Raw genomic sequence first — 25364 nt, forward strand, 5'->3', positions numbered from 1 at the left:
ATGAACTGTGGAGGAAAACCACAGCAATTATAAATGTCTTTTGGAATGAAGGAGGGATAACGAGCGGAGGAGCAGTAAATCTGACGCTGTCCCAAAAAAATCTGAAGCCATTTGCAAATCATTTCCAGAGTTCAGAGCCTGGACTTGGAGAAACATGGATGAGCTTCAGTTCATGTGTGAACCAGTGACTGTAAAGATAAAGATGGACGACGCGTCTTCACTTCCTCATGTGGCACAAAACTAAAGCCAAAATATCCTGGTGCTGCCATTTTGTGCTTCTGTTGTCACTTGGAGTCGGTGCAGTGGAGATTGAGTCTCAAGGTCCTGCTGATACAGGTTCTCAGTCTCAGCTGTCAATCATGAGTCAATCTGGTCCCATCTGCTAACATGGAGTAGGTGGGGTTCATGACCGATACTGCAGCCAGCCACCAGGGGGCAATCAATACGATTTGTAGTTTTTATCGATTTACGAGAGCAAAGTTCCGCTGCCAAGTACGTTTGCATTTTGCCAGGATTACGAAAAAACAGAAACTTGGTGGAGTACGAACAAAGAACTTATTGACTTTTGATTAAAGGGACTTTCTGGAACATAGTGAAATAGGAAATCTCTCTGTAGAGTTCTGATATCTATAAAACAGGTGAAGTTGTGAGTAACTTGCAGCAACTTTAGTGTAAATGTTTTATGTCTCTTATCTCAATTCACGTATAAGCAATCTGTCGATCAAGTGTCCAATCAGCCGGTGGAAGTGTGTCTCTGAGTCTCTGAGTCTCTTCCTCGTTTGACTTTCATCTTGTGATTGAAACATCAACACAGTTCAAATAAAACCCCGGAGCCTCGGAGCCGGGGTCAGTGTGTGACATCGTTGTTTTGCAGTTGACACATCGCTAAGGAGGAGCAGCTGTAATCCAGGAAGTCACAGCTGTGTGTTTTTTTTTTAACAGACTCGCACACTTTTCGATTCTCCTTTGAAAAAGATACGTGGACATGTGTTGAGCATGTGAGAGACGACTGAGTGTGGAATTCCAATCTCCTCCTGTTTCCAGGTCATCTGCCGGTTCTGGGCATCGTCGCCGTGGGCTCCGGTTTGGCGCTCATCATCTTCGGAATCTCCAGTTTCCTCATTTACAGGTGAGTCTGTTCCCGTCGAGCTGAGGCTTTCCCGTCTGTGCTGCTTTTAGCTCCAACTGCAAACACTTGTTTTTTGGGTATTTCTTGCAAAGAGTGAAAGCGAGTGAGTGAAAGCGAGAGAGAGAGAGAGCGAGCGAGCGAGAGCTGGAGGCAGAGACGTGTTTGGAGAAGGATTTATGGGTCGTGCTGCTTTAGGTGCCAGTGTGGTATTTACACGATTGTTGCCACAGAAACAGCTCAGCAGGTGACGGCGTTAAAGCAGCGGTGAAGTGTGTTTAAGACGCCAAGTGAGCTCATACACTGGCCCCAGACAACCCTTAGTGCTATTCTCCTTCAATGATCATTAGTGTGTGCATTTGGTTTGTTTCCTTTGCTCTGGATTAAAGCTAAACGCCACCTATTTTTAATGATTCTCACTCTGCTGATGTCAAGTGGAAAACATCAGTCGAGGGGATTTGTTCGACGTCTCTCGGACGTTTAACGTGTTTGTTTGTTTGTTGTTTCGAAAGGTTTTCAGGTTGTAAAAGCACCAGGACGCCAGGTTTCCACCCGTTACACTGCAAACATAGGAATCTGGTCTTTACAACTTCAGAATATTAACATTGAAAAACATCAAGATCATTTTTCAACGAGCCTTCAATGCAAATTAACTTTCTGGTTGATTCTGTCCCTGTATCACACCGACGCAATCTGACTTATTCTGTTGTTTCTAGACGAGTCAGTGAAAACCATCTGTAGGTTTACGTGCTTTACTTGCTGCAGCTCCTCTCTTCAGCCTCTGTCTCAAACACTTGGTTTCCGCTCCTGTTTCCAGAGTTTTTTTTAACTTTGCAGAACTTTTACATTCACAAAAATCTGAAGAGTTGGCTCCGGAGTTCACCCGTAGTTCGTCTTTCACACATGCACAGCGGGAGGTTCTAGCAGCCGGCTGCAGCAGACGGAGACAGGAAGTAACGTACAGTGTTAACTCCGCTGTGGAGATCATGTGATCGTGTTTACATCACCTGACACAGTCTGAAATCAGCATTAAAGGAAAGAAAGATCTAATACTTTGCCTTTAACGTTGGCTTGAACGTGGCTGTGGACTGTGTGGCTGAGCTCATGTTCTGTCGTTGTCTCTGGGAAGTTTTAAGTCATATGTTCTACAATTTGTACATTTTGAAAATAGCTGATAAACTCAATGAGATACATTTTGTCAGGGCGTCGGGGTCGTGCTGGAGGGATCTGCACTCGTGACCTCGGTGTTTCTGAATCCAAATATTCAGAACTCACTGCTCCGGCAGATTGTTTCACTGACTTTTGATGTTTTGATGTTTTTATGACAAAGATAATATGATTTAACGGTGATGGAGGTGGGGGTTTTTATCAGCTGGATCTAGAATTGTTCAGATATTTGGCCGAATCTGCAAAAGTCGTGGAGCTTGTTGGACGGCAGTGTGAGAAAAGAGCAGAACTGAAGCACGAGGGACACCAGGCTCAGCATGTGGAAGGTGGTGCAACAGATCAGATCAAAATAAACCTGATGTTGTGTAATTCAGTATTTAAATCAATTAGGATGTTTAACTTTTTTTTTTATTTCCACCCCGTGCAAAAATAATTACCTGCAATTCATTATTTCTGATCATAACTTTGTGCCCAGCGTCCGGGGGTTAATATCAATTCAGATGAAAACGCTCGTGAGACTCCGGAGAATTAGATGAAGTCTCATTTAATCACAGCATCAAATTAATCATGCAATCAAGCTACTGGAGGATAAACTAAATTATGGTTATTGTCACGGGGAAAAAAATGAATCTGCATGTTATGAAATGTTTCTATTTCCCCCCCCCCTTTTTCAATCAACTCTTCAAAATTGACTTCTTCCTCAACGACACTTAATTCCGTTGCCAATAAACGCAGCGACGGCTTAATGTCGCCACACGAGCTCTGCAGCTCACTAACAGATCACAGCGGTAATCTGAACACTTTTCCAAATACTGACTATTAACACGAACGCGTGTTAATCACCAGCCACTCGCGATGGATTTTGATCAGAGGAATGGTGGAAGAAAGACGGAGGAGCAGCTGTCCACCTGAGGTAAATCCCCATAAACCTGAAATCTGACTTCATCATGTTTCATATCAAATAACTTAGCAGATAATTAGACGGATGCACTTGATTCTGAAAAGGTTAATGTTTCCCTCTCTGTGTTCTTCGCAGCTCAGTGTGCAGCGAGTGCAGCACGGTCTGCTGATCAGCTAGCTCCTCTTCCTCGACTCGTGGCCGGTAAGTTTTTGTTGAATACGTTTTCCTCTTCCTGGACTTCTTCTCTTATTTTTAAAATCTGGGCTCCAAGTGTAAAATTCGGTGACAAGAATCTATTTCTGTCCCAACAGGGGAACTCTGTGATGTATTTTCTCTGGGTCCTGACCCACAGTTTTACTCTCTCCGCCCGACTCCGACTATGTTTAGATCCATCATTTGCATCAGCGACAGTTTTATACGTGGAAAAAGCGTTTTCCCACACACCTGAGCATGTGGTCTTTTACTGGATCCCGGAGCCCCGAGGCCATTAAACTGTAAACGCTGGAGGGAAATAAAGTCCGGCATCTTCAGAAGCCCCGAGGTTTTTTCCCGTGACAGCTCTGTTTGATACCAAATGCTAACAAACTGCTTCCTGTCTTCGCAGACACCAGAGGAACTTTGCCCGACGGACAGAGATGCAGACAGCAGAGCTTTTTTTACAGCCGCCCTAAAGATCGGCCGGCTGCTGAAAGGCCTCCATGTTCACTACTTGACCTACGAAAACACCACTAATGCGTTTCAAACACTTTGGAGTTGTGTCACTGTTATTCTGTCGTTATATATCTCAGATCCGACTGTCAGTAAGTCTCTCGAGCTCGGGGGTGAGGGGGGGGGGGGGGGGGCGCTTGATACACTATGAGGGTTGCAATTTATAAGACAGATATATATTTATTTTTTAATAAGAAGAAATTAAATAGAAAATACGCCATTTCTATTAATTATTATATATTTGCTGCTGCTTACGTGTTTGTTTTTTAATACATGTAAGATTTTATACTCGGATTAACAAACTCTTATGGGAAGAGATGGGATTTAAATCGAGGCAGAAAAAGATCACGATTAATCTGCGATGAAATGATGAAGCTCTATACTGTGAACTTGTATTTTCTATAACAAATCGGTGGCGGGTTCGATATTTTTGTAACACATTTGTCCTATGAAATAACACAAGTCTTAATTGTCGCCTGTGTCAGATGCACACAATGGTAAAATGTGTGTGAGTATACAATTTAATAATAATAAAAAGCAACCTGTGTATTGAATCTGTTCGTTTGTGTTGTTTTGTGGTGAAGGTTTAAAAACCTGCAGGGTCCGAATCTCCGCCGAGACCCGACGGTCCCGTAATGAAACCACATTTAAAGTCACTGGATCCAGATTCTGATTTGGATCTGGACCAAATTACTCATAAATGTCAGTCCCCTAAACATATCTGGTTTGTTTTCATCAAGATCCATGAATTAAATCCACAATTTCCTGTTTAAAATGTATTTTAAATAATAATAAATAAGATGGAACAGTAGTGTTGAAACAGCAGAAGATTTACTCTCGTTTACATGTTATCAAGCCGTATTGAACACGTCCCTGACGCTGGTGGACGTTGGTCGGCTCCTGTTTGATTCTGGTGCAGCAGCAGCAGGGTGAGTGGGGCGGGGGGGGGGGGGGGGGGGGGGGGGGGGGGGGGGGGGGGGGGCGGGGGGAGCAGAGCAGCAGTGGCTCTGTTGTTTTAATGGAAGGGTTGGTCCAGCAGAGGTATTCACATGTGGGACTTATGAAACAATAGGCCCAGTGTGAAGCCCCACACTTTGCCCCTCTGGCTGCCAGAGGTCCCTGAACGAGGCGCTCTAAATAGAAAAATACCTTTTTTTCGGGGGCTGCAGGTTTTAATGGTGTTTCCTGTTCTGAAAATGTGCAGAGGCACGGTCTGGAGTATTTGTAGACACAAACAAGCATCAGAATCCCCCTTTAAGTTCCCGGGTCCACCAACAGCGTCTGTCCAGGTGAAACAATAAAGAAAGAGGTGATTCTTTTTCGGGGGGCGGGGGGGAGGGGGGGTTCGGGAAAAGGCTAAAACGCGGTGATGTGCAAACGCTGCAATAATTTCCCTGCAGCCATCTGGAAGCGTTTTACACCTTTTTAGATTGGACTGGAATGTGTGGGCCCCGGCTCCTTTTTCATTTCTGAGCGTTTCAAACAGAAGACGAATTTCCTCGAGAGAAAAAATAATGGTTTTCACAACTGTGGATAAGTAGTTTTACTCTTGAAAGTGTTTAAGTAAGTATGATAAACACACAGTCGAGTATGAACGTTTAGAGGAACAACATCGGCAGCGTCTCTTCTCCTGAGACTTGCCCCACATGTGCAGATTTACTGGAATGCCTCCCGGCCTCGTGGCTCTTGGTGTTTTCCAGTCAGACTGATGCTCAAAAATAAATGTTGAGTATATCACTGACATGTAAATGACCAGGTTCATTATTTACTCTAGTGTGTTTAAGATGGTGGAACAGACTCTGTCTATAACATGAGTAAGAACAATATTATTATTGAGATCTTATAAGAAAGAGACGAACCAGTTAAAGTCTGTGACCCCAAAGATAACGGTGGAACGACACATAACAAATAAACTGTAAAATGGACGTAGACTCCGAGTGAAGCCACAGATATAGTTTTTTAAAAGGTAAATTGTTGTTTTTATGTTGTTTTGACAACGTTTCCACGAGAGGCCGGCGGCTCTTCACTGTGGATATGTTGTGTTTTTCTGGGAGAAAGAAGCCTTTGTCCGATGGAAAAGTTTGTTTTGCTCTTCACCAAAGTTCAATAAGCAGAGTGTAATTATGAAGCTAAGTTAAAAGTTAAAATCTAATAAAAACACAAACTCTCGAACCTGCGCCCATCAACACATCAACAAACGTAACTGTTTTGCCAAACGCTGGAGGCGAAGAATTCTGCGATCAGATCTGAGACCAGCATCTCAGGAAATACCTCCAACTGGAAAATGGAGCAATTAGCTGCTTAAGGTTAAATCTAAGTTGTTTTCGAAAGTAAAACTGTGACTCAACAAACCACCTTGACTCTGAACGAGTTTGGTTAATTCATAATTGAATACACTTTTTTCCACAGCGTCCTTCAATCACCTGAATAGGATCTTGTGCTTCTTGTTCTTTGTGCCTCTGCCGTCTCTATACTGATTTCCCCCGAACCTGGTATTTTTTTTTCTTTGCAGGAAACTGAAGCTGGAGAAGGAGCTGGCTGGAATGTTGTGGAGGATTCGCTGGGAGGACCTTCAGTTCGAGAGCCCCAATAAATACCACAAGCGGGCCGGCAGTCGACTCACCCTGTCGCAGGTAGATGATCTGTTCGAAACCATAAAACTACGTTCTTTACTCTGCGCTAGGAGAAAAACAAATGTGTAAATGTGATGTCCAGGTGAGCGGGAAGTTAAAAACTAAACGACACACCCACACGATGTACTCCAGAAAATGCTGCATGAGAAACTACGGGACCTTCAATCGTTGGCCTGACACGACTCGCAATTGTATTCGAGTGATTATGTTGTGTTGCTGTCTTTGCTTCCTGGCGTCCTCTGTTTTCGTAGCAAATCATCGTAACCTTACTTAACTGATAGGTCAAGCGGATAGTGAGCGCCCTCTGCTGCATCACGAGGCAAAGTACTTCCGACAGCACGACGCGCTTCTAGACTGTGACTCTAAGACTCTTCTCTACGATGTGATAACAACCAACGGGCTCAGTCCTGAGTTGTGTCAATGAAACAACTTTCCCCAGCAGATGTGATTATTCCCTGATGATCCCGAGCTTCCCGCTGTCGTTGCTCCTCTGGCAGGATCGAACTGCCACGTGCTCATTCATACACGACTTGATTATCAGCCTCGAGATGCTGCCGTAAAAAAAATTGGACCCACCGGGAACCGAGGAAAAAGCTAATTGGAGGCGTTTGGAGTTTAGTGCCTCGCCCCTGTTTACACACTGTGAGCTGTGTATTAAAATGCAGTTTGTGGTTTTTCTCAGAACAGGGCCCAAGCTTCAGCCCTGAGAGAATGCCAATCCATTGTTAGTTTACACATTCCTGGGAGCTCTGCCCGTGGTTTACTGAAGGTGGCCGGGCTTTGCGGTGGCAGACGCATATTAAATGATTGTTAAAATAAGCTCTCGCCCTGCGTGTGTGATACCTCGTCACGTTTTTTTTGTCAAAGTATCGGGTTCTGTTGTCTGAGGGCTAATGCATCTCCTCTGGGTTGTGTTTCATCCTACACATGCGAGCGTTCATGAGAAGCACATGCACACACCTTTTTCATTACTGGCTTTCCGTCCAGTTCCTGGGATCACGTGTGTGCGTGTGCGTGTGGAAAACACAGTAATTTTCCAGACCAATGTATTTTCCAGTGTGCAATGTGTTGCCAATATTTGCATTCTATACAAATGTGTAGTTGACTGCGCTGGCAGTTTGTGTGCAGCGCGCCCACTTGGTTTTTATTCACTTTGTGTGGACTGCAGACATTCGCCCAAGGACTCGAGTTGGCGTTGTGCAAAAAACTGAAATCGTTTTATTTTCTCAAATATAAGTGAAAGGCAATTTCATGTTGCACGGAGAAAAGTATTTTGTGTGTGAATGTCAGTGGGTGAAAAGCCCTTTAGAAAATGTACGTCGCAGTGAAGAGGAAGATTTAATCCTCCTTTCTCTAATCTACACATTTCTTTCTCCTCTTTCTCTCTCTTTCTCTCTCTTTCTCCTCTTTCTCCTCTTTCTCTCTCTTTCTCCTCTTTCTCCATCTTCGCAGAGAGGCTCCAGCTACGGCTCCTTGATAACTGCCCATGGAAAATATCAGCTATTTGCAAAAACGGGCTATTTTAAGGTAAGGCTTAGTGAGTTCTGACATTTTCAACTCCTGCGCACTCCTCTCCCTCCCACACATGTGCACACTCGGCGAGAAAAAAGCCGGAGAGGAGAGAGACAGAGAGAGTGTGGGCGAATTTCGCCGGGTTTTTAATGCGAGCTGCAGAACGTTTTTTAGATTTTCTTCCATTTCTCTTCCTTCTCCGTCGCTCCGGCCTCAGTCTGGACACAAGTTGCTGCTGCTGCTGTTTTGTAAGATGGAGGAGGAGCAAGGAAATGTGACACAAAGATCCTGCTGACTAATGAGATGAGTGTCTCGGTGTGAAGCTGCACGATCTGGGTTTCATAGAAACGCTGATGTCACGGTGCAGCTCGAAACAGACGAGCACGGATACATTTCTCAAATTCAATACAGGCCCGTGCCGATTAAATCTGACGCCAAAGCACAAATGGAGACGCACGAGCCAAGAAAACCTGCAAATGCTGGAAAATATCCTCTACGCTCCTCAGCTGCTAGGACAGCGTTTTGTAGTTTCTGTCCGTCCGTCACGTCTGCAGCTCGGAGGAATTCACCTTGTGTCCTTTGTTGAACTGATCCTCACATTTCAAAGATTCTCCTCCTGCATCAGGCCCAGAATTCACCTGCAGGCCGAACCGCACGATGCTGTTCTCTCTCTCTCTCTCTCCATCTTCAAGATCCTTGTTTCTCCTCTTTTTTAGACTTCTGCACGTCGTTATTCTCGTTTTACCTCCTTGCATATTAAAGGTTTTGTCTCTTGTCGTGCTGCACACAGGGAAACCTGGTGGCCATCAAGCACGTCAACAAGAAGAGGATAGAGCTGACCAGACAAGTTCTGCTGGAACTCAAACATGTGAGTGTTCACTAAAAGTTTTCAGTCTTTTACGGGATTGATTTGATTGTTTTTTGTATTGATTTTATTAATCTGATGAGATTGTTTATGGTCGACAGAAGATAAACCCTTGTTTTTACAAGTGTAGCTTTAACCCGGAGTTGGAGTTGGAGTTAAGTTTCAGCAAAGGTTTGTAAATGAGCACAACTTTGAGACACTACACAGAAATTTAGATTAAAGTATTTCATTAGTTGTACTTCATGAACATGACATATTATCAGCTCTGTTCCTGTAAGACTTTAAAAAGACTTTAACGTCTTCTTTGTTCCAGCACGTTTGTATTTTGCAGTTTAAATTTACTTTCCTTTTTAACGCAATCAATCCGAACTTCTTGCATTTGGCCCTGAAATCTGTTCAGTTTCTTGAGTGGCCTCAGTTTGAAGGGAGCCAGGCGCTGAGACCTTGGGGTGAATTGTGTAAAAAATAAAAAAATAAACTCCACTTGAACAAGATGTATTCATCGAATCATTTATCCTCTCATTAAATGAAACACGTTACCGCCGCGGGGGGGAAGACCTTCATACGCGGTTCAATCGCTCCACCTGCTTCACAAAACAAACTCCTGCACAGTTTCACCAAATTGGCTTTGAGTATTTTCCTCTGACTCACTGCAACAGTAAAAGCTTTATTCTGTACTTTCTGAGAACTGTTCTCAAGATTTCGGAGCCTGTCGTCTTGTTAGCACACTCAACCGGAGGATGTCTCTTGTGTAACATCTCTCTTGAGTAACAAGAGACATCCGCCGCCGGACGTCCTCAAACTGTCTCTTCAACGTCAGCGACAGCAGCTGCGGATGAAGAGGTTCCTCTGGCTGCAAAGTATTTACGAGAGAGCGATAAGGAAGCTGAGGGACCCAAACAACTCCACCCAATTCATGTGGTTAGGCGATGGAAACACGGTGTGACGGCATCGACTGCGTTTATATATCTCCCCCCGCTCGAGGCTTAACGACCACTCGAAGCACTTTACTGTCACACGTTGCTCACAGGCTGCAGGCACAGCCGTCAGGGGCAACCTGGGCTTCAGCGCCTTGCCCAAGGGCTCTTCAGCTGCGTTTCCACTGCAGGAACTTTCCCAGGAACCTTTGCAGGAACTCTGTGTGTTTCCCAATCAAGGTTCAGGGTCGAGATTAAATTCTAGGGAAATCTTTACTAATCAGGGGGTCGTACTTTGAAAGAATACAGGAACCAGGAGCGGCTGAAGGAGCAGAGCTCGGCCCCCGGATGCTGCTGCGGCCCCTCGGTCAGTCGGCAGGACCACATGGGAGAGAGGCCGCTGTCTGTGCTGGCGGCTCCTCAGACGCCCCGGGGGCCTGATCAGCTGTCAAACCTCAGCTCATGAAAACGGCAACCAGATGGGGGGGGGGGGGGCGGGAAGAGACAGATCTGCCAGTGGAAACTTAACCACTTGTGTCCCAGCTCTCTCCTCCTCCTCCTCTCCTCCTCCTCTCTCCTCCCCAGTGTGCAGCGGGGGGAATTATATAGGCCAAAGGGTAGGCTAACATCTCCAGAGCCGTGAAACAGAAAACCACCAACTCCCCGGGTTTTGGTGCGAGAGCGGCCGTCACTCACTTTGCTCAAAGGACAGAAGTAGACTGTTGAGATCCTGAAGACCGTTATTGAAGTTTCACGCCGCAGAAACATTTCTTTCTTTGTTTTTTTTGTGTCTGCCTCTGCCGGCGCTCACACGGGTTGGAATGTCCATGTCGCCTGTTTCCGTGAAAGGAGTCTGTCCCTCGCTCGCCCTCAAACATCCCTGTTTGCAGATTGTTTTATTATTCCTATTGATTTATGTCGAGGAAGACGTAAATATAGAACAACCAGCGTGACTCTATTTCCCGTTTTGCCGCCTGCGCTCTCATATTCCTGCTCGTACATCCTCTCAACACCTCGACGTTTTTTTTTCCCCTTCATCACCCGCAGCACACTGGCTCATTCATAAACCTCCAAGGCCAATTTATGCACATGCACATGTTTCGACTGGGTGCCCTGAGTCGGAATGTGTCTCAACACGTAGAAAAAGACACCGTGCCAGCTCGCCAACTGCAAATAGACCATTCTGATGAACTGCTGGCAGCGTTATCCTGAAAACTTTGTATATAAATGAACCGTCAGTCGTCTGTTTCCATGGGGTTTGGGAATGTGATGTTTGGAAAGAGCTACGCTCACAGTTGCAGTGTGTTTGTGTGGTTATTTTCAGATGAGAGACGTTCAGTTCAACCATCTAACCAGGTTCATCGGGGCCTGCATTGACCCCCCCAACATCTGCATCGTTACGGAGTACTGTCCCCGAGGAAGCCTGCAGGTAAAGTCTCCCGCTCCTGCAAACACAGAGTGCGCGCAACGTCAAACTGATTTCTATCTTATTCCTTCTGCTCGTCTTCATCTGCTGAGGGTAGAAAGTTCTGCTGTGGAGTTTTAACAAGCTCATACATGAGAGTTCTGTAACATCAACATTAGCTCGGAAGCCAATTAAGGTCCAATATTCATGGATTCATAGAGAAAGGAGAAGACGTGGGGGGGAGTTTAGGTTTTTTAATAAGGTAACTTTTCTGTGGAAAACACAAAATATTATTCAGGGGAACTTTATTGAAATTAATCAGCCAATACTTAAAATTCAAACATTAATTGTGACAAACAACTGCGCCCGATTCATTTAAACAGAGGAATCCTTAAATATGTCTGTGAAATCTATATCTATGTGAAATCCTGTTTACATGTTACTGTTATTTTTCTATTTCCTTATGTTCATATTGCTTGTTTACTTGTTTATTACATTTTCCATGACGCATATTATTTTAATATCCCCTTTGCTAATGTCGCTCTTGTGGGACTAATCAGAATCAGAAATACTTATTATATAAATAAATAATAACATCTAATGCATCTTATTAGTCCGATCTTATCTTATCTTAGAGATTTTACAAGCAAATAAAAAAGCCTCGAGAGACCAATTCCTCTGCCGAGGCTGTAAAATCTCTCTACGTCGCTCATTTAACAGAAATATAAATTCTCTCATGTCCGTTCAATAAAACCAGCAGCGAGTTAACTTGGAAGTCGACGGAAACAGCGAGATTCAGTCTGGAACCTGTAAAATCCACCTCCCAGTCCCTAGCAGAGAATAACTGCTGGCTGGAGCCCTTTGCATGGGACATATTTTATAGTTCATGAAAAAGTACGAATGGCTCTTTTGATGGAACTTTATAACGCCTCAATCCTTTAGCAAATTCCTGGATCTACAACATAAAAAAAAAAAAACACACAGATCCCTTGATTATTCGCTGGTGAATTTGCCAAATGTTCCAAAGAAATTTCACCCAAATGTTAAAGAACTTTAAACAACCAATCAGACGTTACACTAACAGTCGAAGATTAAACAGCTTCAGCGTGGGCGGTCTGTTCCTGGCAGGTTCTACACCGAGCTCTGCCCTCTGAGCTTCACACAGGACGGACTGACATCATCATTAGTCCACAGAGAGAACACACCATGTGCCTAAAATCTATATACATGCTCCATGTAAACTTGTTCTAGGTCTGAGCTCGGTGTTTTCAATATGCCAGCAGCTGCTTAACCCCCTAGAGTCTGGAATCATGCCCTCACTATCAAATCATGGGATGTGGCGTCTTGTGTTCTGGGGTCAAATCTGTAGAAAAAGTAATCTTCGGGTCCTAAAGGCAAAAAGAAAAGATACCAAACGTTGACACGGTAACTTGATTTTAACGTGGTATTCAAACGCCAAATCCGAGGCATTGAAAAACAAGCAAAACAAGCCCAGAACTCCAAAGGGTTAAAATGTACGAGCTGGAAACAACAGGAGACTCGACCCCGGACTTCATCACTCACACTTGCAGAGAACGAGTTCTGTGTAAAAGACAAATAGCTGCAGCTGATGTGACTGGACCCAGACTCCGGCCCCTGGCAGCTGCCGGGGCCTTCCAGGGTTATTAATTAACTGTGCTGCTAAAATTTGCGACAAAGAATACACGGCATGCAAGTGGATCTGTATCTGGTCCCAAAATAAACCTTTCAAGCACAAGTGTAGTGCTGGGAAAATATATTTTGAACTGTCTGTGAAAGTTGTCGTGTCTGTTTTCATGTTGTTGTGGTTTCTCCAGGACATTTTGGAGAACGAGAGCATCAACCTGGACTGGATGTTCCGTTACTCGCTGATCAATGACATCGTGAAGGTGCGTGTAAACAGAGCGGCGGCACAGGGCCATCGATTTATCCGGTGTTTTCATAGAGATGTTGGCAAAGCGGCTGCTTTTCAATGTGAAATAAGTTGATTGTGTTGCTTTAGAGACACACACGCACGCACACAAACGTCTAGGTTGCCATGGTTTCACATGGACAGGGAAAGTGCGGGTGAGGCAGAGATGTATTTTTGGCTCAGTGCAGCGGATGAAGCTACAGTAAACATTGCCATTATACTGTGCAACGTGGGACAGAAGCGTAAACCCAGTGAGCTGCCGTTTCTTTCCAGCTCAATCAAAACCAATCAGGGGACGTACTTCAGAGGATCATTTTTAATCCGTCCCAATAAAGAGTCTTTTTGTCTGGAGGTCGGCGTCTCGGTCGGACTCGGGTATCGAACCCCCTCCGTGACGGAGCTCTGCGGCTGAAGAGCTGCACACGGGTTCCTCCTTCAGACAAGAGGCGCTGGTGGAGCTTAGAGGGGACGTTTGACTCACTCTGTCCAATACGAGATATTTAACATGAGTACATCGAGTACCCGCCGTCCCCCCCGTCCCCCGGGAAAGAAATGAACTGTAATTTCACAGAAATTCCCCCTGGGATTGTTCCCTCGAACGAAACACCGCGTTCCCCCATACGCACACTTGTCAGGGCATATTATTTCCATATGTCTGGATTTATGTGTTTTCATGTATGTAGAGGAAAAAAGAGAAGCGAGAGAGAGAGAGAGAGAGAGAGAGAGAGAGAGAGAGAGAGAGAGAGAGAGAGAGAGATGACACCCCTCAATGCTTGACTTAACGTTTCTTCTCCACCAGGGAATGAACTATCTCCACAACAGCTACATCGGCTGCCATGGAAATCTGAAGTCATCTAATTGCGTGGTGGACAGTCGATTTGTTTTGAAAATCACGGATTACGGCTTGGCCAGCTTCCGCTCGTCCTGCGAGAACGACGAGTCCTACGCACTCTATGCAAGTAAGTGGAGTCGGGTGTTTGTGCTCAAGAGCATCTTCCGCTGTCACGTTTTCGGGGCGTTTGACTTGTGACCCCGTCTTTTTCAGAGAAGCTGTGGACGGCTCCCGAGCTTCTGATCTACGACCGCCATCCTCCACAGGGGACGCAGAAGGGCGACGTGTACAGTTTTGGCATCATACTGCAGGAAATCGCCCTGAGGAGCGGGCCTTTCTACGTGGAGGGCATGGACCTCAGCCCCAAAGGTAAACCGTCTTTTACAGGCTGAGGAAGGTCAGCTGACCCCTGAGCCATCAAATGATCCGGATCCTTTAAATCAGAAAATGCAACACGCACGAGTTTTGTGTCACTAAGAAACTAGTCTGAGGAGAAACTGCATTTCCGAAGGACGAGGGCAGAGGAACACACGTGCAGGCCAGATGTCAGCGGCAGGTGGAGTCACAGAGACGAGCACATCTTCGTATCTGACACACGGAGATGTGCTCATCCCTAAGAAACAAGCCAAGGGAAATAAACAGTGTGAAATAAATAGAATAAACATCGATTTCTTCATTAATTCTAAAGGAATGCGGAGTGAAATAAGAACGTCTAAAAGGACGGAGACTCAGGGTTTGGTCGTTTTGATTAATCAGCGACGAGAATCCTTTTCATAACGGATTCCTGAGTAAGTGATGGACGACGCGTCCACGTTTAAATTCTGTGGAAAAGGATAATAAAAGTTGATTCAGCAGTAGAAAGTTTTCGTCACCGTGTCTCCACCACAGATCACATGAATGTGCAATAATAAAGAATAAAATAAATGCTAATAACTCCTAAGATCTTCTAATTGCACCACTTGTACGTCCGTTACTTCCTCTGCATGCTGACAACGGAGAGAAGCTTCCAAGCAGCAGTTGAAGATCTTGATTTCCACTTCCACACTTCCACAGTGGATGTGAGAAACCCTGCAGGGGGGGGGGGGAGGTGCTTCCTGCGCACGCTGACTTCCATTAGCCGTCATGCTCGCTGCTGATTGATCCATTAACTGGCAGCGAGCGGCGAAAGCTGTCACCTGTTCTCCGGCGTCTGAGCGTGGTTTAACCAGCGCGCTCTGTAACTGTCAGTCTGTGATGAGGATGCTAATCAGGTGGGGGGGGGGGGGGAGGATTTAACCTACAATCTGTTAAATTGATTTAAAGCACGTTTCACAGAGGAGCCGTCGGTGAATTAGCACAGTGGAATATATCAAGGCTCATCCAACAGAAATAGCTCATCACCAGAAACACAAAGCCATCAGAAGAAAGTCAATATTCCTGGAAATAGAAGTTCACTCGGTTTAGCACTTAAAATAAAACACAGGGGAATTCACAAGGCTGCTGAAAACCCCTGAAGAGAAATATGTTATTGGTGTTAATATCATTAGTTAAATAAAAAGTATGTTAGCGCAGAATGAGCCTTTATATCTGCATCGGGAATAAGAGAGAATATCTATCTTCATATCCAAGTCTCAGAAAGAAGGAAAATGTTAAACTACTCCTTTAAAATGTCTCAATCTCAACAGTGTTTTGTTTTTACTTCCCCTGACTCACTTATCAACACCTAATCAACACATTCACTCCATGTCTGTCTGTGTCTGTCTGTGTGTGTCTGTGTCTGTCTGTGTGTGTCTGTGTGTGTCTGTGTGTGTCTGTGTGTGTGTCCTCTCCCCCGCAGAGATCGTGCAGAAGGTGAGGAACGGTCAGAAGCCGTACTTCCGGCCCACGACGGACACCAAGTGCCACTCGGAGGAGCTGACCATCCTGATGGACGGCTGCTGGGCCGAGGACCCGGCGGAGAGGCCCGACTTCGGCCACATCAAGATCTACATGGCCAAACTCAACAAGTGAGTACCCACAATTCACTCTGTTCCCCCCCCCCCCCCCCCCCCGACCCCAGTGTCAACGTGTGAGATTTTCAGTTAATTCAATTACACCTGAACACGAGGAGCCGGACGCAGCCTTGATTCATTTAACATGTTCTACGCTTCTGTCAAAGAGGAGATAATTTGACAAATTGAAATCAACAGTTTGCCCCCCCCCCCCCCACACACACACACACACACTATCGGTATCATCCCTGTTGTGTAAGTTGATATTTTTTAAGTCGTTTAAAAGGGCAAACGGGAAAAACAAAGCGTGTTCCGGAAATCAAAGAGACAGAGTTCAGATAAAAGGCTGCTGGTGATTCCCGACAGGCTGCTCTCGACAGGAAGTTCTCATTGTTGCCTTTCCATCCCCGACTGTGTGTGTGTGTGTGTGTGTGTGTGTGTGTGTGTGTGTGTGTAAGACGAGTGTGTGAGTCCATGTTTTTGGTTTTGTTTTCAAAGATTCCATGAATCATTCATATGCATATCTTGGCTCCGAGTCGACACAGGAACAGAGGCACACATCCCCCCCCCCCCCCCGAGTGGAGCATCTCTGTCAGACACAGTTACTGAGCGAAGCATCTGCGCTGATACAAAGTGACTCTGGAGCAAATCAACACAAAAAACACCATCACATTCACTAAAGAAAGTTATTGTCTCATCCACACTTCTATAGCTTTTACAGTTTATCTTATAATGTGCAGGAGGAAATGTGACAACGCAACATCGGGATTTATCTGACGTAACTGAATCATCACGAACTAAAATGAAATCAATCGATTCTGGACTCAAATCGAATCAGCTGATAAGTGCTGATGGTGTTTTTTTAGACACTTTGGCTCAATACGATTAAGTTGCTGATTCCTCTTAGGTCATAGTTTTCAATCCTGGATTCTAAACTCTCTACCAGGGGGGGGGGGGTGAAATCAGCAAGTTTTATTTCCTTGTGTTTGTTTTCAGTATTTATTCAAATACACCTAATGATCCTTTTATAACTTTGAAGCAAACCCTGGTTTTGAAAGATGCTCTTTATATTAAAGATATACATTTTTGATAATATTTGATAAATATTTCAAAAAATTGTGGTGATTCACTCTGGAACTAAATGTTCCATTCCCGTTTACTTGTGTAGCGACACAATGGCCGTGGAGGCGATGTGAGCTGCTGCTGTGTTCAAGTGTATGAATCCAGCTTTGGCCCTGAAAGAGGACAGACTGTCCAGGTACAGCTGTGATGCTTCCAGTCCATCGGCAATACCTGCTGGAACCTATAACATATCTATAACATATAAACAAGTTATTAGACTACCAGGCTAAACCACCGGGACAGAAAAAAACTCTTTTACATTTGAGAGAATCCGCAGGTTAATTAAACGAGTAAATCGGCTGATTGACTCCGTTCCCATCACCAGAGGTTGTAGTAGCTTGTTTTCCATTAAAGCCCTCGTCCACTGCAGAGTCAGGGAGTGGATGTCGATTCGTGGACAACAACTAGATAATATATTTAATTTTCTGCTGCATATCATTGATGTTGTGGGTTTTTTTAGCCAATTAATCAGAACTAAACTGTCAAAAGTCGCTCAAACACGATATAGAATTCGTTAAAACAAATACTCCCTCATAGAAACCTTTTGAAAAGCACACGACCGTCAGCTGCCGTGAGCATGAATGTGTGTGTCGGTGAATCCAAGGCCGTCACGTGTTGGGAGAGTTGTCCACTGGTACATTCATGACTAACAGCGGCTCTTTAAAAAAAAAAAATCCATAAGACGCCTTTTGTGCATCTCTGCTGTACGATCTCCTACAAAGACGACTGAGCCTTTAACCTTGAGCACAGACAATAAGCCGAGCAGCGATGTTGACGAGGAGGATACAGTTTCATATTTTCCACTAAAAGCTCGCTGCTCTCATTTGAAATGCAAGCGGCGGATGTCAGACTCCATCTTTTACCCAAATTGGATTCGATGGAAGCCGGCGTGTGATGAGAAGACGCGGCGTGTAGCGGCGTGTAGCGGCTTTAAAACATCTTTTCAGGGAGGACAGGAGCGGTTTCGACAGCTGCAACTAAAAACTATAAATGAACTCGTGTTGCTTTGGCGCAGCGGCGTCCGAAAAGCAGGTGGTTTGGACGAGAATCTATAAACAGATCTGTGTGTTTCTCTCTCAGCTTGACCTCATCCTCTGTTTGCTCTGTGAGTCAACGCGGGATGAGCCCGGTGATGTATAGCCGTCCATTTGTCGTAGAGTAGAGAGCTCTACGTGATTTATATCCTCACAAGCACTCAAGGATGCTCCTGGCGGCCGCACGCGAGGTCCTTGCTCGTGTGTGTGTGTCTTCCCCTCTTCACAGGCCCCCGTGCGTTAATGCACTGTTTGCCGGTTATTTTCATTAGGTAAATGTGTGTTGTTGACATGATGTGATGGATGGGCTGTTATTTTTGGTGTCCGAGCAGGCTGCGGCTTGAAGGGCGCGGTAACAAGAGGGGTGTTCAGCGGCGAACGGGTCGGTTTGACCCGCACAGGGAGCGGACACTTCACTTGCCGTGAATAGCCGACCTGTCACCGGGCTCATCAAGTGTCTCCCTGTTCAGCACTGACATCTGACCTCTGACCTCTGACTTGTTTTATTCTGACGAGCGTCTGTGTGTCTGGCCTGAAGTGCAGTGGCTGTAAAAGTTCTGTCCAACTTTTATTTAACTTTCACAAACCAACTAGGAGTCGCACTCAAAAGACAATATGGGCTTTTTATTCTATTCTAATATTGGAAACTGTTTGTTATTAGAACCTACGTTACAACCTTTTCATTAATTCAATAATTTGCAGTTGCATATCAGCTCCTTTCTTGGAAATGATAAACTATGGGACCCATTAAAAAAGCAAAATGCATTGAATATAAATAAATAAGGTAATAACTTTTGTTTTCAGGCTCATCCAGACACAGAATGCTGCCATCCATCATAGATACTGTTTACACAAAAGTCATTATGTCGATTAATGGGGCAGATTTAAGATGGTTGATATAGTAAGTTTTGCCAATTAATATCATAAACTTTGTTTGTTGGCCGAGAAAATATCAAAAACATTTCTCTAATACATTATTTAAGTGGTGTTTGTTGGTGGTGAAAAGGTAATTTAAAGTTTTTTCTATCATCGCTGTTAGATTCTAGATGTTTTGTGGTGTCTGTGGTTGCTATGGTTACAAAGTAAGGTCGGCAGCATATTGAAAAAGTTGAATAAACTGCGGTTTATAGTTTGGTACATTCAGGAGAACTCGAGTTGTCCTCTGACGACCTCAGTGACACTGCGGTTGGGTTTTACATCGGAAAATAAATAGTGGCTGATTTATGAATGATATTATGAGTATTATGTTGTATTTCCCTCTTTAATTTATGACTTTATTCTCGTAATATTATGATTTCTTTTCATTTATTTACAACTTAATTCCTGACTTAATGTTACGTCTTTAAAAAAAATAACAACTTCCTTCTCAATTACGACTTAATTCTCGTAACATTCTCGAAAACACAGAATTTTTCTTTTCTCCACTTTGGCCCAAATCCTCCGTCGCACTTTAAACACAAACTGAGAAACGTCTGTGGCGGCACCGACCACAACGAGCATCAGCGTTTCCCTCGTCCGCGGCCAAACGTTTCCCCGCGATGCTCCGTCAACAGACACACGAATGGAAGAGCTAACAGATCAGCTATCTGATCCGTTCATCTGATTCCTCTTTCCAGCCTGCTTTAGGAGGAAAGAGAGTTTGAAGCACGAGCTGCAGGATGAAGTGAAAAGCTTCACGCTCACCGTCAATGGGAAGATCCGGGCGTCTGTGGTGTGCCGTGCGATTTGCACTGAGCGTGTTGATACTCATCAGTGTCGTCCCTCTGATGTTTCGTTTTCTTTAAACTTAAACAACACGTGGGCGTGTGTAGGATCCGTGACCCAGAGGAAACGTGGCAGGAGGCCAGGCATTGATGCTTTTAGCTGCCACGGTGGTGAGGATGAATCACCTGCTTGCTCCGTCGCAGGAAATGCGTGTGCATGTGAATGTGGAAATATCCCGAGACACACACATTATACAATACATTATGTAATCCGGTCGATATATGGGAACGGCTACGACGGCAGCGGCGAGGATAAAAATAGATTGGTTCATATGGGATGTTTGTCTTGTCTGTTTTCCTCCATGTTGCAAAGTACAAACAGCTGCAGAGAAACCAGCGAGTTGGTGTTTTACCGGTTTTACTCTCTCTCTTCTGAAAGTGGTTGCTAATGGTGACAGGTGTCCGTGTCGCGGGAGAGGAAGCGACTCAAACTCCCTCTCCAGGCCTTTGAATGAACGGATTGTTTGCTTCGTACATTGTCATTTAAATGGGAAAATGTTTTTACCTGTATTGCAAAACTCCTCACATGTCGATGGAGAACGAGCCTCGGTAAAAAATTGGGTTTGCAGCTGGATCCTGTAAGAGTGAAACTGGAGATACGACCGTTCAGATGATATTTCAGATCATCAGGATCTAGCGCAGCTTTGGAAAGGGTCGTTTTCTTCCTCTAGCATTACTGGTTGCAGGTTTGTTGAAGATCCTGCCGTCGTCTCGATCTATGACTCATGTTGATGAATGCCTGATTCTACTGTGTTTGTGTTTTTCCACAGGGAGGGCAGCACCAGTATTCTCAACAACCTGCTGTCCAGGATGGAGCAGTACGCCAACAACCTGGAGAACCTGGTGGAGGAGCGGACACAAGCTTATCTAGAGGAGAAGAGAAAAGCTGAAAACCTCCTCTATCAAATTTTACCACAGTAAGAAAAAAAAAAAAAAAATACAATCACACTTGCACTTTTGTCCTTGAAGCCAAGAGCTTAAAAGTCCAATTAACTTGAGCCCAGCAAATATGGAGCGGATTACCGAGCCTGGCTCAACGGCACTTTGTCGCTTGTCTGAAATCCCTGCATTAATTAGGAACTCGGAAGTCTTTCCAAACACCACATTCTGTTAACAGATGCACGTTTCCCCCGCGGCGTGATCTCACTGCAAGATGAGAAGGAAAAGTTAGCTGTCAGGCGAACTGCTCATTAAGGCCCGAGACAGACGAGGTGACACGATAGTGACTTTAAGAGTTTCGGCGCCGCGGCAGCAAATCCCCGTCTCTCTCTCTCTCTCTCCCATTCATCGTCCTGCTGAACAATCTTCCCTCCTTCAAAAGGCAGCGGCAGCCAGACTGAGGGGAGCTGGAGAGAAAGGACAGATATGGCTTCTCACAGCGCTGGTGAATTACAGGCGCTGACGTCTGCCACAGAGTTTTTGCTCGTGCTGTTATTTGATTTAGAATTAAGAGATAAACTCCCTTTTTTTTTGACATGAACAAAACATCTCATCACCTTCCTGATCTTTTAATTCTCTGCTGATTGATCTGTTGTCTTTACGAACGCTTTGACCTCGTGTTTCTCTCCCGGCACACAGTTCGGTAGCAGAGCAGCTGAAACGGGGGGAGACGGTGCAGGCGGAGGCTTTCGACAGCGTCACGATTTACTTCAGCGACATCGTGGGCTTCACGTCCATGTCTGCGGAGAGCACGCCGCTAGAGGTACACAGATTCCTCCCGGGAGCTTCCTGCTTCCTGAGATGTGCTTTCTCCTTCCCTGAGCGTTTCTAAAAAGTCGTGATCAGAGTTGCACTGAATTCTCTTCACCAGCAGCGGCAGGTCTCTTCCTACAGTGTGTCTCATAGTTCCCACCGTGTTGGTGTTCCCACACATCGACTACGACTCAGAATGGTGCAGTTGTTTGATGGACGAGTGCGCTGACGCAGGGTTGAGTCACTTTGTGCCGTCTCATCTCTCGCTCCTGCTCGAGGTTCAGAGACCAAAGACGTTATGATGCTGTCTCATGTAGGCAGAGGGTCTGACGTGCTGCTGGACCATCTCACACTTTCATATGTAGAGGAAATAGACCTGTTCCTCGCCTCCACCACCACTTGCTTCTTGATAAAGCCAGAAACCCTAGAACCGGTATGTGCTGGTCGACGGAGAAGAACCTGGCTTTTATTTGAGGTTCAGACCCAATTAAAAGTAAATCAACAATAAAGACGAAGACTAAATAAATAACGTCTCTTTGATATAAACAGCCGACTCATATATTACAACATTTATTATTACGGCCAACACACTTTTGCAAATGCTGTGCAGATTGTTTGTAATATTCCATCTGTGGATTTGATTTATGAGCATGTGTTTGTCAGAAAAGCCTCAGTGGGCGACCGTCCAGCGGCAGACGGGAGATAAAGTGAGAGACTGTGAGGTTTTGCAGAAGCCTCGGCCCCTCCGGTCTGGCAGCCGCTAAACAAACGAAAAAAAAACAACGGGTCCAACGTTGGATTTACGGTCATCGGAATCACGTTGCTCTCAGCTGACGTTCAGTTCATGTTGCTCTCGCACTTCTGTTGTTTCAATACAATAAAACCTGTTTCTCTGTGCAGGTTGTCACGCTGCTCAACGATCTGTACACCTGCTTCGATGCCATCATCGATAATTTCGATGTTTATAAGGTGAGTTAGGACTCATCACAGAACTGTAACTGACGCCGGGGGAATACAACAGCATTACAAGTAGCCTGTGATTGGCTCCTCAGGTGGAGACCATCGGCGACGCCTACATGGTGGTGTCCGGGCTGCCGGTGCGGAACGGGAAGCTCCACGCCAGAGAGATCGCCGGGATGTCGCTGGCGCTGCTGGAGCAGGTCAAAACGTTCAAGATTCGCCACCGACCCAACGACCAGCTGAGACTCAGGATAGGGATCCACACAGGTGAGTGCGAGCCCCGAGCCGGACCTGGAACTGGGCGACGGCTGCAACGAGACCTGGGGCCACGAAGTCCCCGGTTCGACAGCTCCTCATGTGGAGTGTCCGGGCTGCGGAGACGTCCTTGACCCAAGCACAGACAGATTTATTTCCCATTAGATGCACAGAAGTATCTGCTGAGTGAGCAGCCTGATAATGTTACAACGATAGGTGTGCACTCGTCCACTGACAACAACAAGTCCCCGTCTTCCTGCAGCCATTAATCCACTGACGAGAGGAGGAATCTCTCATCCTCAGTGGCTCCAGACCAACTGTTACACTGGTTACACTGGTGCTCTTCACTTATTATAATAAACTGTGAGCAGTAGTAAAGTTAATGGTCGTTTCTGACTCCTCACTGCGTCAGTTCCCTGTTGCCTGGCAAACATGGACTGTGAATGAAGCTGGAAAACACAACACCACACATTCCTCCCACGAACCGAAACGAGGCCAAACTACTCCTGAGACAAACGCTGCCATCTTGCGCCACTGAGCAAACATCAAGTGTGATAAGAACTAACCTAAAACAACATAAACCATTTTGTAACGTGTTCTGTAAGTTATTCGTTTGGTCCGTGTCCCAGATGCTAACATGGAGGAGGTGGGGTTCATGCAACCGAGATGACCTCACCGCCCTCACATCTTCATTTACAGTCTGTGGAACCAACATCTCAGGTTGTTTCATCTCGATGTGTCTGCATCATCAGGTCGGACACAGTATTTAGACGACGGGTGGAACTGTTTATGTTCTGATTCAGACACTTGACGTGCGGCGAGGGATCGACCGGCGGTGCGTGGGCTGGCTTATTAGCGTTGTCAGACAAATCACTCACACGTCTTCCGTCCTATTTAAATACATGTTCGCTGGCAGCCGCACCGAGCCACCCAGAGATTACTGGATATGATATTTTCCATTGTAACGTGTGCCTGTATTTATCTTGTGCTTTATAGGTCCGGTCTGTGCCGGAGTGGTCGGGTTGAAAATGCCCAGATACTGTTTGTTTGGAGATACTGTCAACACAGCGTCTCGGATGGAGTCCAACGGGGAGGGTGAGTGTTTCCGCTCGGGTTTTTATGCTCCGGCTGTATTTTAGAGCAGTAAAGTAAAGTAGGTGAGATGCAAGACAAATATCTGTTTTCTGTGTTTACCAATGTTTTAAAAAGAACCTGCGCTTAGCTGCTAATTTAATGTTCTTCTTCTTCTTCTTTCATTTATTTTAGAAGAAGTCATTTTCTAACACATCAGGGCACCGTGGTTTTTTAGTTATCAAACAAAAGTAAACAGTGCATTTGTCGGGGACTATTTTCAGCTGTGGATTAATACAGAGTGGTGTGTCTGTGTGTGTGTGTGTGTGTGTGTGTGTGTGTGTGTGTGTGTGTGTGTGTGTGTGTGTGTGTGTGTGGGTGTGTGTGTGGGTGGGGGCGGGGGGGGGGGATCACTCAGTGCAAGAGTTTCTCATTGATTTGTTTTGAACAACAATGGAGACACATGTTTTACTCATGTGTTGGATTTTAGTGTAGAAGTTATATAGTTTTGATGGATTTAACAATAATTATAATAATAACTTTATTTATACAGCACTTATCTCAACAAGGTTACAAAGTGCTTTTCAAAATACATGGCCTGCCTGTGTATTACATATATATCTGTATTTTGTCAATATAGACGTTTAGTAATCGGAGCTAATGGGTCTCATCGTTTTTTATTATACTTTTGCTGGATGGATGGACACATTTAATTAAAAATATTATTTCTAAGCTAAATATAAAAGTATTGTCCTCCTGAGTCCGTCTTCTCTGCCACTTTCTGTCTCGTCACTGGCACCGACAGGAACCAGTGCTATGAAACTGTGGTTCTTTGCGAAGCGGATCATCAGATGTATTGATTAACTACCGAGTCGCTTCCTGTATCGTGCCTCCGCTGGTAAATAATTGATAGCACTTACAGCAAAGGGCCCTTAGCCGGCGATAAAGCAGCCTGACGCTCTGCAGGCCGGAGTCACAGCTCACATCTCTGCACTGAGAGCAGTAATTGGACAAAAACAATACAGATTTTCATCACCGCTGCCGACGGGAGCGAACACACAACTCATCTCACTGCTCAGTCTCCTCCTCCGCCCTGCGTCCGGAGGCCCGGTGCTAAATAAGATGTCACATTGTCGTCAACTGTGGGGAAAATGTTCATTCTGCTCTGTTTTTGTGTTTCACAGCCTTGAAGATCCACTTGTCCTCGGCCACCAAAGAGGTTCTGGATGAGTTCGGCTACTTTGATCTCCAGTTACGAGGAGACGTGGAAATGAAGGTGAGAAGATAAACACTGTGGTTACCAGGGTTGACCCACTTGTGTTGGTGACGGTGAACAAAGCACCACAATGAAAAGAAATCTGAATGAACAAGTCATTTGGCTGAGGAATGATAACAATATTCATAAATAATAATTAGTAATTAGCCTAAAATTACGACTTAATTCTCGTAAAATCGTATAAATAAAAATCTTGTAATATTACGACTTTGAAATCAGAATTAT

At 45.1% G+C, this 25364-nt stretch overlaps 1 protein-coding gene across 1 annotated transcript in view; it reads left to right on the plus strand.

Moving 5' to 3' along the window:
* LOC117771235 (atrial natriuretic peptide receptor 2) overlaps positions 1–25364 on the plus strand; it is a 42667-nt gene that overhangs the window by 16432 nt on the left and 871 nt on the right. The window contains exons 7-21 of the mRNA XM_034601350.1: positions 1045–1129; positions 6415–6535; positions 7988–8062; positions 8838–8915; positions 11154–11258; positions 13070–13141; positions 13964–14123; positions 14210–14365; positions 15813–15981; positions 20656–20802; positions 21464–21587; positions 22478–22546; positions 22630–22804; positions 23789–23887; positions 25048–25139. Of these exons, the coding sequence (XP_034457241.1) occupies positions 1045–1129; positions 6415–6535; positions 7988–8062; positions 8838–8915; positions 11154–11258; positions 13070–13141; positions 13964–14123; positions 14210–14365; positions 15813–15981; positions 20656–20802; positions 21464–21587; positions 22478–22546; positions 22630–22804; positions 23789–23887; positions 25048–25139 (1727 nt within the window). The remainder of the gene's footprint in view (positions 1–1044; positions 1130–6414; positions 6536–7987; positions 8063–8837; positions 8916–11153; positions 11259–13069; positions 13142–13963; positions 14124–14209; positions 14366–15812; positions 15982–20655; positions 20803–21463; positions 21588–22477; positions 22547–22629; positions 22805–23788; positions 23888–25047; positions 25140–25364) is intronic.

This window comes from Hippoglossus hippoglossus, chromosome 12, assembly GCF_009819705.1.
Source record: "Hippoglossus hippoglossus isolate fHipHip1 chromosome 12, fHipHip1.pri, whole genome shotgun sequence".
NCBI lineage: Eukaryota > Metazoa > Chordata > Actinopteri > Pleuronectiformes > Pleuronectidae > Hippoglossus > Hippoglossus hippoglossus.